The 16,091-nt window shown below is 38.2% G+C and overlaps 1 protein-coding gene across 1 annotated transcript in view; it reads right to left on the bottom strand.

Annotated features, from left to right (window-relative positions):
* The window catches only part of UGGT2 (UDP-glucose glycoprotein glucosyltransferase 2), a 178,811-nt gene that overhangs the window by 35,978 nt on the left and 126,742 nt on the right, over positions 1-16,091 (bottom strand). Inside the window, exons 25-29 of the mRNA XM_021695965.1 lie at positions 10,538-10,640; positions 7,517-7,596; positions 4,042-4,225; positions 833-991; positions 394-479 (exon numbers count right to left, since the gene is read on the bottom strand). Of these exons, the coding sequence (XP_021551640.1) occupies positions 394-479; positions 833-991; positions 4,042-4,225; positions 7,517-7,596; positions 10,538-10,640 (612 nt within the window). The remainder of the gene's footprint in view (positions 1-393; positions 480-832; positions 992-4,041; positions 4,226-7,516; positions 7,597-10,537; positions 10,641-16,091) is intronic.

Below are 16,091 nucleotides of genomic sequence, written 5' to 3'. Positions count from 1 at the left end.
CTAAGCAACTAAAACTCATTGCATACATGAGTACAGTCAGCAGCTTAAATGAAGGGAACAAGCTAAGCAAGCAAGCAGAAGACATGGACTTCACTTAGAAAGAATGCAGAAAAAAGGGGGAGAATTCAAATAATTTATATACTCAATGAGATTTCAAAGAAGATTGTATCTCAGTAAAAGCCATTTACCTCAAAATGAAAGGATTCACTACATCTCAGGAAGGATTATATTTTTTATAAAAGGACACACACCTATTTTTCTGGGAATTCTAAATATAAAAATCATTTAAATTTTTGTAGAGGAAAAATAAATCACCCTGCCTCTCATTTCTTATCCAAAAGACTAAAAACTTAATTTACACATAAAAACTTTAAAGTGGTTTATATAACTCACCCAACTATTTGATAAATATCTTCAGATTTTCCTTCACGTAATTTCAGTATCCAAGCACCTGGGTTTGCTTTTAATTGAAAATATCCCTTTTAGGATGAGAAAAATACGATGATAGCTATAGGATTAAAAACATCCAATTGTTCAAAAACGATTATACATGAATGACTCAAGAGAGTGTTACCTAACTGGAGTGAATAAAATCTATAAATGAATTCCAAAAGGGAGATTTTGCAATACCCTGAATAACACATCATGAAAGTATGATTCCCTTCATTTTTGTTTTATTTAATTACCTTATTTAAGGATTCAATTTTGTTTTCTGGGAGCTGTTCAGCAATAGCAGGACAAAATCGATTTCATCTTATTATTAGGGAAACTTAAGAGGATTTCACCAAAATGTGTAATTAAATACAATTGATTAAGTATGTAAAATACTTACAAGATTGGCCATCACTATTGTATCAACCACAACAGGTTTATTTTTTGTGCCCAGTGTAAACTGCAGGCCCCGAGGAGGCTGTTCTGTCATTGTGTCAAAGCAATGTCCTTCAAGTAGTAGATATTCTAGTTCATATTCTGCTGTAACAGTTCTCTCAATCTGTGGGAAAATAGGTCATTGTTTTGGTATTAGTAACTCTCATCATACAAATTTTCTAATAAATAAATGTAATTATTTTAATATTAGCCAATGTATTGTGGGGGCAACGTCAAGTCTTTTATATGAATGACTTAATAGTTGAATCAATTTCTTAAAGACCAAAACTCAGGATGAGTTTTGTTTTTTTTTTCCTTTCCCATGACATCAGCTCTACTCCAGCCTCATGATATATGCACCATTATCACAAGCAGGAAAGAGGTCATAAAGTTGTAGTATTTGAAGATCTCTTCAAGGCAGAGTAAGATGGGAAACTCCTCAAAGAATCTGCTTCATTGGTTGTTGCCCTAGAGCTCCTTCAGATCTGGCAAAAAAGCCAACCTATCATCATCCATCACCTTTCTTGTAATTTAAAAAAATTAATGTTTGTGCTGAAAATAATATATGCTCATCAAAAAAAGATTAGCAAATAAAAAAATGTGGAAAAGAAGAAAAACAGAAATCACCTACAGACTAAACATTCCTATACATAACACACTGATTTCTTTTTCTCTTTTCCATACATTTTTTTTTCTAAGAATGTATAACCTGCTTTTTCATTAAGTATAGTTTTCTATGAACATGTCCCTGTCTCTACAAACATCCTTTTAAATGGCTGGGCATTCCAGTTGTTTCCAGCTTTTCCTCTATTGCAAATGTCCTAATACTTAGGGATAACACTTTTTCTCCACTTCATATGAAAAACATAAGCAAACACAAGAATAAATCCAATGGTAAGTGATTTTTACATAGTTTGGTAATTTTGTTGAACAGATAAGACAGTGATGTTATCTGTATCTTATTTCATTATGAGGTTTTGACACTTTTTAAATGTGTTTAGGCTATAAAGTATTTGAAAATATTCTATATTGTATAGCTGTTTTTCTTTGTAATTACTACAGAAATAATTATAACCCTTGTGTATGTAGCATTTCTCTTTTAAGTCCAATTCTTAAGAACAAGAAATAAGTACCTTCTTTGACAACAGTGCTTGTTTCAACTTTAGCTGGGTTCTGAATCAGCTGTTGAACTCTTACTAGCCTAGTAATGAGGTTCATATACTTCACTGACTCTTGTCCCCAGTGCTCACAGCACTGTGCGCATGCATGGATGGAAACATTCACACGAGACAGTCTCAGAATGTGAGAATATTACAAGTTAGAAAAAAGTTGTAGAGCTCATCTAGTTCAACTCCTTCATTTTACAGACAAGGGAACTATACCCCACAGTGGTCATGAAGCTTATATATTTTTCCTTATAAATTAGATATTAGGGCAGAGCCCAAATATGTTCCATCAGGTTGTGACTAATAAAACCTTTATTTTATTTTAATGTGAAACTTTCTCTCGTCCCTATAGGATTGTATAACAGACATCAATTCTGTGGATTTACTCAAACCACAACACCAAATAGCCCAATTTGTTTTTCAAAGAGTTCTTTCTAGTGAATATTTTAAGTTTATTGTTGTTTCATAAAGGTAATTTAAGTTAAATTCATTCCTATTATCAAGGTTTATTTTTAGCAAGGATGGGGATTTGTGATCTTTTGTGATGTTCACATCTCCTTTATATATTTAATTCGCTGTTCTAAATATTAACTGTTGATATGAGACATGAATTTAATACCTTTCAAGTAGAACTTTGGGTGCATATTAATATCTCTAACAGAAGTGTTTATTGTATTGTTCTGTGGCTAAATAGTAAAGAAGTTAGCTTCTTCCTTTAAAAGAAGTGGAAGTTTAATTATAAAGATTATCATTTGGGTTTATTAACAATTATCTATGGTGCTAAAATGGGAGTTTTTTATTTTTTAAAGATTTTATTTATTTATTTGACACACAGAGAGAGAGAGAAGAGACAGCGAGAGAGGGAACACAAGCAGGGGGAGTGGGAGAGGGAGAAGCAGGCTTCCCACTGAGCAGGGAGCCCGATGTGGGGCTCGATCCCAGGACCTTGGGATCATGACCTGAGCCGAAGGCAGTCGCTTAACCAACCCAGCCACCCAAGTGCCCCTAAAATAGGAGTTCTTTAACAATTACATTGGCAATGGGTGTCTAAATTACAGCTGACCCTGAACAGCACGGATTTGAACAGCACGGGCCCACTTACACGCAGGTTTTTTTTTGATACAGGACAGTACTGTAAATGTATTTTCTCTTCTTTATAAGAATTTTCATTATGTCTTCTCTTCTTCAGCTTACTTTAAGAATTTAAAAAATTAAGTATTAAGAGTACAATATATAATACATATAACATTAAAAAAAGGTATTGATTGCTTATGTTATCAGTAAGACTTCTTGTCAACAGTAGGCTATCATTAGTTAATTTTTTTGGCTGGGAGGTCAAAAGTTATATGTGGATTTTTGACTGTTCGACTTAGGGGGGTGGTGGGAGGGGTGGGGATGGAGAGGGATGGGGAGGGGTGGAGGGTGGTGGGGGTGGAGATGCAGGGGGTGGGGTAGAGGGGGGCTGGGGCAGAGTGGGGGTGGGGATGGAGAGAAGTGGGGTAGAGGGCAGGTAGGGAGAGCAGGGGTTGGGAAGCAGAGCACCCAGCCTGCAGCTCTGAGTGGGCACTGTTCCCTGCTTTCTACCTTTTCAGGCTGCTTTCTCTGGCCATGAGTTGTGGGGCAAAACAAGAGCTTGAGATGAAACTGCTCCTTTCAGAGTTAAAAACAAAACCTCAAGGGCAAAACAGGTATTTCACGGTGTCGTTCTAAGTTGCTGTGCATCCATCTCTGTATTCTCTACATTGTTCATCTTAGAGGAGCGCCTGTGAACCAGGGGGCTGAAACCACAAAGCAGGTGAGAGCATCTAGGAATGTGGGAAACTTGGGAAGCTGAATTTGGAAGTTAGAGCAACTCAAAAATCAAAGGAAAGACTGGATCAGGACCTAGAACCATAAGGAAGACAACCCTGCAAGCAGCCACAGCATGATCACACTCTTGCTGCAGTTCTAGGCACCCTGTAATTTGCCCTTTTCCTCTTTCCTGACAGGACTTTCCAGGAGCACTTACATCCTTGAGGTGAATATTATCAAGGTCACAGTTGCTGTGCACTGTTTCAACCAACCAGCCTTCAGGAGTAATCATGTTGAGGGTTAGAAGGGGCGCTTCAGGAATATCCAAGAATGTTGCCACGGGTCCAGTAATGCCATTAGCCACTAACACCAGCTCTGGTTCCAGAACAAAACGATAAAAGCTGTCAAAAGAACATAAATAAAAATACATACTGTGACCAAAATTGAGGTTTCTTCTGTAAACATGACCAAAAAGTCTCACGTTAAAAAAACCAAAACACACTATACTGCAGAAGAGTTAATGCTTATAAACAGTAGACAATCATCTACTATAAGATTATATATATTATATATCCTTGTTAATTATTCCTTAATGAACACGATTAGAATGGCTTTAACATATACTGACTTATGTCTGTTCTGCTAGTTTATGATCTGTATTTGCTCACTGATCCTTCTTCAGATTTGACCATGGTCCATTTTTCAGCCATTTTATTGGATCCTAGCACCACTAATCATATGAAGAGAAATGATAATCAGAAAGCAATTAAATGCAAGCAAATTAAAATTCTGGTAAAAGTTCAGTTAAAAACAGGACTGAGTTGAAAACAGCTGCTTATTAACAGAGCTTTAGTGTATTTTGGCCTTATCCCCCAATGAAGAATTAGCTTTATTACTATAAAGAATCGTGACTTTCACTATTTGGAGACAGCAGTCAAGGTGTCAGCTGTGCTGTAGTCAGCTCCAGCCCCTCCCCAGGGGAGGGGACCCACGTTGAGGCCAGTGCAGTGACCCCCTAGGGCCACCGGAAAAAGGACTGCAGCTGGTTACGGCGGCTGTCTGCAGTGTGCTCTTGGGTCCTCGACACAAGGGCCCCTCCAGCTCGCTCAGTCAGAGAAGCACGCAAGAGCAAGAGATGGAGAATGCCAGCAAGACACCAGTCATAGCCTTTTATAACCTAGTTGCCGAGGAGACCTTCCATTACTTTCACCTCGTGCTTTCCATGAGAAGCAAATCACCAGCTGCAGCCCAAGCTCAAGGAGAAGCTACAGAGCGGATGAATCCCAGGAGACCACGATCCCCGGCAGCCATGTCCAAAGCTGTCTACTGCAGGCAGGCAGAGTGAAAGGGAAGAGGGGTAAGAGGAGACATGGGAGAGAAGGGAGCCATAAAGAAAATGAACAAAACAAATACTCGGTACCGTCCAATGCAGTGGAAATGTCAGAGTAAGAAGTATTCCAAGGATGCTGCCAACAGCAACATGTCTGTGATTTAGTAAAAACAATCCAGCAGCAAAGAGGAAGTTAAAGGCAAGCTGCAGGGGGAGGTACAGTGAATGAGAGATGAACGGGGGTATGAGTAATCTGTGAAGAAGCCGTGAAGAGAAAGAATGCAGAAGAGGAGAAAAAGTCAGGGCTCCAGGGAGAGGAAATTAAGAGAGCAGTTTATTTCTCTTTTTAAATTGAGTAACTCCCAGGATGGAAAGAAACGGGCTGGCAGAGAGGTTAAAGATATGGAACAAAGGGACTATGTGATGAAGGAGGGCTCCAGAAGAAGTGGGAAAGCACAGGCTCAAACAGAAAGGGAGGGTTGGCAAGAGGAGAGAGAGCACCCCCTGCCGCTGCCTCGGAGGAAGGCTGGACACACGAGAGACGAGAGACGAGAGACGCAGGAGGAAGCTGCCCATGACCTCTCCCCGCTCTGAGAAGGATGGGGTAGTATTCTAAAAAGTAAAGGCCTGGGGATCAATATGTTATCTTGTTGGCTTGATCGATGCTACTGAGCCAATAATGCTCCTTTGAGTTCACAGTTCCAAACCAGTTTCACAGTTCTTGTGCTGTGCAGAATCATTAACCACTCAAAGTATTAAGGGTCATTTCACCTTAGGGAGGTCAAGTTCTTTCCCTAATGGATTATGCTTGCTTATGTTCAATATTCCTACTCTTTATTATATAATCCAAAGCTTTATAGAGATACTATGGAGAAGATCTCTACTTGTATGAAGAAAAATTCTCTACTCAGAAAGCTAACAGACCTCTCAGTTAGTGGCTAAAATAAGATGAGAGCTTTTGTTTGGATTTGGGACATGATAAAATTTGAAATACACAAGATAAATGAGAAGTCGGAGAATAACATGAATGAAATACGAGGACAGGAGTCTCAGGAAAGGAATAAATGTACCCTAAACTTTCATCTAAATTCTCTACATTTCCCATTTTATTGCTTTCCAAATATTAAAAATATTTGCCATGTTTAAAATATCTGCTCGAGGCAATAATCTCTGGTATGGTTATCAATTATAACAAATACAATTTTATAAGTAAACAAGGGATTAACTGAATGCAACTCTTCGGTCTTGTGTTTGCATATACTCTTTTAGAGCTACATAATTACATTATACATTTAAGAAAAGCGTATTAACAAGCTCTTTTTCTGCACCATGACACCTGAAGGATACTGTATATCCCTATCAGTAAAAGTGGCTCAAAATGATACCAATTCTGATCGTGAAAGAGGAGGAAGGGTATATTTCTGTCCCTACTTGAGAGACAATGTTATTTCTTTTTCTTTTTTTTAAAGATTTTATTTTACAGAGAGAGACAAAGCGAGAGAGGGAACATAAGCAGGGGGAGTGGGAGAGGGAGAAGCAGGCTTCCCGCTGAGCAGGGAGCCCGATGCAGGGCTCAATCCCAGGATCCTGGGATCATGACCTGAGCCGAACGCAGACGCTCAATGACTGAGCCACCCAGGTGCCCTGAGAGACAATGTTATTTCAACAGCACATTATTAATGTGGAATATCTACATACAACAATAAACATTTTCTATATTATTGAAAGATTATTTTACACTAATTACATCTCAATACTCCCAAATAATGAGATGATATCCTAAAGATCATTTTCGTAAGTCAGCTCTAAAATATTGAAAATATAGCTGAACAGGGGCCTCTGTGGGGCTCAGTCGGGTAAGCGTCTGCCTTCAGCTCAGGTCATGATCCCAGGGTCCTGGGATTGAGCCCCATGTCAGGCTCCCTGCTCAGTGGGAGTCTGCTTCTCCCTCTCCTTCTGCCCTCCCCCCACCCCCTGCTTGTGCTCTCTCTCGCTTTCTCAAATAAATAAAATCTTTACAGACAAAAAAAGGAAAATATTGCTAAACCAAAAATGGTTTCATTCAACTTTATTTTCCTCTTGTGTATTTCCAAATAGGTATTCCTAGATCACATTTTCAAAAATACCCATGGACAAACATAAATCCTTGTAAATTCTGCAATTAGATTAGATCAATCTTACTGCTTAGGTTATTTTAGTTTTATATCAATTAAGGTTAGTAAATTATCCTTGATCTTCTGGTCTATTTCAATTAAGCATCTTATGAAGAAAAAACCAAACCCAGTAATTATGGTCCTCTTTTTATTTTTGGTCTTAGCATTTGCAAACCTTTTGAAATGAAATTATGTTCACTTAGACTCACCTCTTTAAAGGGGCTTCTGAAAGCTTACCCCTACAGTTCATGAACAATTTTATCTTCATGTTGATAATCTTGCCAAGTACCTATTAGAAAAAAAATTCCCATATTTGATATTAAGTAATCTTACTATCTAACATTTATTAAGCATTTACTATGTACCAGGCACTGTGTTCACACTTGATACTCATTATCTCATGTGATCCTCACGACAGCCTTCAGAGGTAGCTACCTTCACAGCTGAGACACAGAGAGATGTGGTAATTTGCCCAAGATCACACAGTAAAAGTCATGGCAGAGGTCAGATTTGAATCCAAACAGCTAATTTCATGACTCAAGGGTTACACTGCCTCCCTTTTGCCTCATGTGACTGTCTTTCATGGTATATAAATTTCTTTAGCATTGAAGGACAAGTAAAGTAATTGCTAGAACCATGACGTGCAAATACAGAGTGGTGGCCTCCCAGAAACAATGGCGAGGGTACCCCCGTCCATTCTGAATTCCACCCACATGGTAGGGATGTAGGAAGTTCCTGGCTACATATGGATGAAAGACTCTCTTTTTATTTCCCTGGGGCATATGACATAGAAGAGTTATTAATTTTGGTAGTCTCTATCTCTAGGAAGGCAAGTCTGTGCAGATTTGAAAGATATTAGACAACAAAGGACATAGGTAAAGAGAGAAGGGAAAAAACAGGTGCATGGAACAGAAAGGACACAGGCTTGAGAAGGAATTAGGACAGAGGACTGAAGAGCTCTGATTCTCATTCTTCACTCTACGTATTTGCTACAATGGAGGTTGCTGAGCCAATGTTTTTCCCAAGTGTTAAGTGAGACCCTATCCACTTCTTCTAATAAATTAATTTCTCTTTTATAGCGTAAGTTTTCTTTATAGTAAGAAATAATAAATTATGTGAGGTGCTGAGGTGCTCAGGAAGACTGTTATTATTTCCAATCATGTAAACTGGGATCCAATCCCATATTTTATATTTCTGTATAATCTCTTATTTCTTATTCCTAAATTCTATCTTTACCTAAAAACTTCAGAGGTAAGCAATGTTTTTTTCTGAATAACGACTCTGTAGAAACAGGGTGTGTGTAGACTATAATATATCGTACTAGCTCCACTCCTTACGGGTATGATTACTAATTGCTGTTCTCTAAAGAATAATCTGAATAATGTGTCTCCAGAAGTTCAAATTTGAAGGTGTACAAATGGTAAAAGAAAGGACGGGGTAAGTAAACCAACTATGGAATTATTTACCCTGGTTATACACTAAATAAGTAGAATGGCAAAGATTTTCCAAAATTATTTGTCCAAACAATTATAAGAGCTATCGATAATCCCTTTTTCCAGAATGGTTTGGCAGGGCAAACTAATTTGAGAGAAACTGCAGGCTGAAATTTCGCTGGCATGTATACCCATATGACCCAGCTTGATCCCTCCCTTACAGAGTCCATGAGACTTAATGTCTAATCACTTTTGCCTGTTTCCAAAAGTGAGGCCAACTGTCAGAGGACAAATGGTTTCCACTTGAGAATGTTTTTTTTAAATGTGTCTTTAAAAGAACCACGGAGTAATTTCAAATAGGAATACCCCAAAATTTTGAACATCACTAGAAAAAATATACAGATTTCCAGTGTAACTAGCTTATGTGATTTACCCGCTGAAAGCTGCATCACAATGTGAACCTCTCAAGTTTTCAGTATAATGAAAAAACACATAATCTCCTTTCAGAGTCAGCTAGCTCCCCCCAGTGCTCCTTCTCTCTGCTTTCTCAGTGAATGAATGTTCAACTTCATGCACAGCTTCTGGTCTCCCTTGTGTCTAGGTGCAGCTGCATGACTTGCTACATTCTGGTCTGTGAGATGTGACAGGACGGAGTATGCCCTTGTCTCCTTCCTGCTCGCAGAAACAGAGGAGAGGAGCCTGACGAGTGATCTCAGACCATGAGCCAGGAGGAGCTTCACGAAGATGACTGAACCACCAGACAGAAGTCACCTGCGTCCTCATGCTGTGGAGCTGCCTTAGCCACTCCAGGCAGCTCACGCTTGGACTGTGAGATGAGAAAAATAAACTCCAGTCTTGAAGCTACTGTTACTGAGGCCAGACTTACTGAACACAACCTTCACTCACCTATTTGGCTATTGTTACTTATTAGATCATCGGCTTCTCCAGAAGCCATTCTTCAGAACTCAAGACAGGATGAAGAGGGGAATTAGGATGAATTAGCTCAAAATGCTGTCATAAAATACCACAGACTGGGTGGCTTAAGCAACAGAAACGTACTTATTTTAGATCAAGATGCTCGCTGATTTGGTTTCTAAAGATTTTTTTTTTTTTTTAATTTATTTGACAGAGAAAGACACAGCGAGAGAGGGAACACAAACGGGGAGTGGGAGAGGGAGAAGCAGACTCCCTGCTGAGCAGGGAGCCCGATGCGGGACTCGATCCCGGGACTCCAGGATCATGACCTGAGCCGAAGGCAGTCGCTTAACCAACTGTGCCACCCAGGCGCCCTCGCTGATTTGGTTTCTGATGAGCGCTCTCTTCCTGGCTTGTAGGCAGCCCCCATGTTGTGGTGCACTCCCATGACCTCTTTGTGTGTGTGAGGAGAGAAAGGGATCTCTCTCCCTTCCTCTTCTGTGAGGCTATAAATCCTACTGGATTAGGGCCCAAGCCATAAAACCTTATTTAACCTTAATTACCCTCCAAAAGGCCCCGTTTCCAAATACAGTCACAGTAGGGGTGAGGGCTCCAACATACAAATTTCAGGGGAGGCAGGGGACAATAATTAAGTCCACAGCAACACCTAACCTTGGGACTGCCATAACACCCCAGGCATAGCTCTACCATTTCATTTTCTACATTGAGAATATGACACGCTAATTAAAAGCTGCACAGATTAAAGCATCAAGAACACAAATACTTGAAAACAGACCTGAAAGATTAATTATAAATTTCAAAATGAAAATACATAATAAAATTATATAGAAAATATATAATAAAAACATTATATTATCTTACAATCAATAACTGGGCCATTTTCTGTGCTTCTCTTGTCAATGGATCAACAATAGCAATGACATCAAAGAACATGTCATTCTCTTCAGGGTTTATCGTTATAATGCTAGGAAAATAGAAAATAAGATGAGAGATGATCAGTTAAATTAATTATCTAATAAGTCTTAGTCTCAGCTATATACATTCCCTTTTTTTTTTTTTTTTTTTTTAATTAATCTCCATCTCCAACATGGGGCTTGAACTCACATCCTTGAGATCAAGAGTCACATGCTCTGCCGACTGAACCAGCCAGGCGCCCCTGAGCTATATGCATTCTTATAAATGGCTTTTTTTTCTCAAAAAAAAAAAAATTGCTTTCTCCCCTCACTGGATTAAAAAAAATCCTGGTTACTTCACGGATGAAAATGCAAATTTATTTATTTTTAATTCTAAGTTTTAATTTTAATTCCAGTTAGTCAACATATAGTGTAATATTAGTTTCATGTATAGAATTGAGAGATTCAACGCTTACATACAACACCCGGTACTCATCACAGCAAGTGCCCTCCTTAATGTCCCTCACCTATTTAAACCCATCCCCCCACCCACCTCTACTCTGGAAACCATCAGTGTGTTCTCTATAATTTAGTCTGTCTCTTGGTTTGCCTTTTTCCCCATGCTATGTTCATCTGTTTCTTAAATTCCACATATGAGTGAAATCATACAGTATCTGTCTTTCTCTGACTGCTTTATTTCACTTAGCATAACACCCTCTAGTTCTATCCACATCCTTGCAAATGGCAAGATTTCATTCTTTTTGATGGCTGAATAATATTCCTGTGTGTGTGTGTGTGTGTGTGTGCACCACTTATAAATCAAAAGTGATATATATATATATCACTTACAAATCAAAACCACAATGAGATACCACCTCACACCAGTCAGAATGGCTAAAATTAACAACACAGGAAACAACAGATGTTGGGGAGGATGCAAAGAAAGAGGAACCCTCCTACACTGTTGGTGGGAATGCAAGCTGGTGCAGCCACTCTGGAAAATGCAAATTTAAAAGCCTAACGTTTGTGTTCAATAAATTACAAAACTGGAAAGAATCAGAGAAAATGAAAGATTTTATGAATGAGTGACTTTTAAAAACTCTTCAAAGAACAATACTATTACAGTGAAAACTCTAATTTTAACCCCCCCAAAATTCTCATGGATCACACAATATTAAAAAATAAAGCCAAGATAACTTTTGTGTTTGTTGAATGCATTTTCTCAGATTTGAGAATAAAATTAACTCTTCAGTAGTTTTATTAAATTTAGTATTTAAAAAATCCCAACATATAACAGGAAAGTTCAGGGGAAAAAAGCCCAAATTTATCATACTTATTTTTGACCCCAGTCACCCTCTCCTAACCTCCTGCCCTCAGTCTCCTTCCTTGTGTCTTTCCCTGAACTAAATTCTAAGTTAGAAGATAGAATAATCTTTACTGAGAAATGTTGGGGAAATTAATAAAAGCACAGAAAACGCCAGTGGAAGATAATAAATTCGATATTTACTGTAATCAAAAGTTAAAAGTATATATTTGACTAAAAGTACAGAATATTCCAACTGAATTACTATTTTAACATTGTAAACAAGAAGTCAGTTTTTCAAGATGTATGAATTAAATATCTTACATATTACAAAGGGAAAAAGATTTCCAAATCAAAATGTATACCTGTAAAATTACAGGGTCATTAGTCTTCTTTGGTGCAGGAAGACTATAAATACCTAGACTTTTTGCAGTGAAAGGATTAATTTCTCAGCAATAAAAGCTAATGTAAAAGTCACTTCAAATATGGGTCCTCTGAGAAAGAAATAAAAGACATTTTATTTTATATGCAGTTGACATGATTTGATTTTGCTAAAACAGGAGTGACAGAATCAGACAACAGGTCCTGCCAGATAACTACTGCTAAAGACTACAAATCAGATGTTTTAAAATTAAAGGGCCTATCTACAGTTGTTAATGATGTTAGTAATCTTGGTGAAAATTTCACAAATTACTTCCATACTTGTAGCATTATTCAAAACTGGTCATTTTCTGTATGCTTTATGATATGGTATGGTGGCCAAAGTAGGCATCTGTTTACTTAGACTACTGCCAATTCTGTGAGGTGGTATGTATCAGAACCCCACAGTGCCTATCATCTACCTCTCTGTGCATTGGTATAGACTCAGGACAATTTTCTGAGCAGAATCCTGAGCCTATCAGTAGGTATTACATTGATTCATCTAAGAATGGAAGTAGGAGGTCTCTTTCCTCACACAATATCAACAAAAAGATGCTAACTCTACCTACACCACCTTTTTAAGGCAATGGATGTGTATTCAATTGTCAAGAAACTATTGCTATACTTCATGCCAAGAGCCAGGAAGAATAATGCCAATTACGCTGACAGTCAATAATTATTAAAAGCTTAAGTCAGAGAAAGCCATGAAGGGCAGCTTGAGGTATGTGCAGTCTGTCAAGTCTTAGAGATAAACTAAGGACATTTCAAACAGGCCATAGCAATGAGAAGTTACTACTCAGCCAATATCCTATCCATTCCATGCAGAGTTGTTTTACTGAATTAAATGATCAGTTTTTTATAAAGACAGGTCAAACTATTTTAAAGATGTTGTTGAAAACACTATTCATCCTATAGTATTCCCTCTGTGAAGATTTCTCAGAGAAGTTTCTGTGTCCTCCCTCTTCTTAAAACAGTTACATTTCACCTGAACAACTCATTTATTTTCATTTGTGAACTCTGTGAACCGTGTACACTGGAAAACTTACAGTTAAATTTGGGGTGTGGCATGGCAGGCAGAAAGGCCGGTCATCCCGGCCTTAAAACCTCCTCTCCTTCCTGCCTGCCCTGTGAGCTTCAAGCTCTAGAATCAACAGCCTTAGAGGGACTGCTTCACCAGCTCTCACAACTGTGTAAGGGCAAACCCTACAACAATTCTTGTATAAATAAATCAGTTCTCATCTACACACCCCCATATGCGTACGCATGTGCGCGCACGCATACTCACACATGCACACATTCGCAGCATCTCTGCGGCTCTGACTGAGCCCTGACTGGACAGTCCAGCATTGCTAATGTGATCCTCTCTACTTTTCCTACGGTTCCAACACAAATCAAATCCAACAAAGTCATTCTTTCTTCATTAAATTAATACCTTCAATTAGGTTATCACTGAGTTTTGCTGGCCTGGATCCTACTTTTAAGGTGGGTATTCACATGTCTCCCCCCCAGATTGATGTGAGTTGATTTTATGGTTTAACTTTCAAGTCCAATCCTCTTTCTCTTATTTCCAAGTTTCATTATTTGTCTACAAATACACATAATAGCTGCAATGCATTAATTATCTATTATATTCAAGGCAGTAGGTCTGAGTCTCATAAAACCCTTGTAGGGTAGGAATCAACACTATATTTTATAGATTAAGAAACTGAAGGAATAAGAGGTTACAGGGCTATGGTAACTGGGATTCAAAACCTGGGTGTTTGGACAAGAAAGCTCATGCTATGTCACACGACCAATGCTGACCTAGATAAACATATCAACATGGGTAACCACATAGAAAAAAAGGCTAAATGCCTAAATTATATCCATGAACTCAGAAAATGGCAAATTACTAACTCTGCAGGTTGCAGAAGGCAGGCATTAGGTGAGGATATTTATTGTATAAACAGAGAGGCATGCCAATACATACATGTTACATGCCCATTTATAAATATTTATAGTAATGCCCCAGAAATAACAGAAAAAATTGGAGAATTGCAGACCACTGTCACAAAGTCCCATCATCCTCTTCCACCTTCCATTTCTAGAAAATAAGGCAGTAGGCTTAAAAGCAGCAAATGCATTGACAGATGTGAAAGGTAGAGAAAGAAAGTCAAGACTAACCGACAATAAACTATAAAAGATCAAATGTATCAGACATTTAACACAGGCATAAGTAAGTTCCAAATGTACCAAAATTCCTAAGTATAATATAGCTTCATGGAACAGTCTAGTGACTAATGTTTACAATGACGATTTTGAGTAATCTGTGTTAAATTATTTCAGCGCATGGTATGCAGAAGTCAAAGATGTTTGTAAGAAAAATTCCAGGAGATGTGTTTAAAAATACAAGTACTGAATCTCAGCTATCTGAAAACAATAAAACTTCCTTTCCAACAGTGCTACTTTCTTTAGAAAGTAATCTTCCCCGAGTTTACTCCTGCGTGTGTGTAAAGACCTCTCTCTAAAGACAGACGCCCTGCAGCTAAAGCTGGTGTTAGTGCTGGAGGTACGCATGAGCAACCTAAGACAGCATCTGCCATAAAACCAGCAAACTTACGAGGGAGTGTTAGCCATTCCGAGTCTGTGCTTAAGTGTTTGTCTCAGTTGAGTTTTATAGGAGCGGTGATTAGAAAAAGATCATATAAGGGGCGCCTGGTGGCTCAGTCTTTTAAGCATCTGCCTTCGGCTCAGGTCATGGTCCCAGGGTCCCGGGATAGAGCTCCGCATCGGGCTCCTTGCTCTGCGGGGAAGCCTGCTTCTCCCTCTCCCACTCCCCCTGCTTGTGTTCCCTCTCTCGCTGTCTCTCTCTCTCTGTCAAATAAATAAATAAAAAATCTTAAAAAAAAAAGATCATATAATAAAACATGCCCATAGTTTAATTATATGATGTCTATTTTTTCCCCAATTCTATGTGGTCTGTAATTAAAAACAACAGAAAAGGTTCTCTTCCGGGGACACAGATAATTGTATGTATGTAGACAAAGCTTGGTGAATTTCATTTCGACTATCTTAGAGGAACTGTGTAATATAGTGAAATTACACACTAGCTTATTATCCCAAAACAGTATTTCTCTGATGGCTGCCTTCGGAAATCTAATCTTCATGAAATAATTTTTAACCAAAAAGTGTTCCATGGATAAGCAAGTTGCACAACTGCTGAATTAACCAAAAACGAACTTTTCTTTCACCTTTAAGTAGATCACATCTCATAACTGTTAATATATTGATGCATACTGAAAATCTCTCCCTATCCCTTCCCAAGAATGCAGTGTTCTCTAAACTTACTTGACCAGAGAACAGTTTTCCTCTCAGAATATATCTGTCAACATCTCAGAGTAGTGTTCCATTGAACACATCTTGGACACGTTATTGTACAAGTCTACATTTTATTTATTTATTCATTTACGTAATCTCTACACCCAGTGTGGGACTTGAACTCACAACCCTGAGATCAAGAGTTGCATGCTCTTCCGACTGAGCCAGCCAGGCGCCCCCGAATTATTAATCAGAATTCTTTAGTAACTGAATCTTTTATACATTGAGAATATAAACATATTATTTATATATAATGATAATCCCAAGATACTGCAAAAATTCCAAATGATCTTGAACAAGAAAGTTAATAAAACAAATTATACTAGATAGAACTTACTTGAAGCTTCAGATCCTTACACATCATCCTTTATTTACTAGAATATATAATTAACTGGAATTTCTTTTCCTAATCTTGTCAAATACATTTCTTCTCTAACAATTT

Source organism: Neomonachus schauinslandi, chromosome 3 (genome assembly GCF_002201575.2).
Source record: "Neomonachus schauinslandi chromosome 3, ASM220157v2, whole genome shotgun sequence".
NCBI lineage: Eukaryota > Metazoa > Chordata > Mammalia > Carnivora > Phocidae > Neomonachus > Neomonachus schauinslandi.
This window is presented reverse-complemented; position numbering and strand designations above follow the sequence as displayed.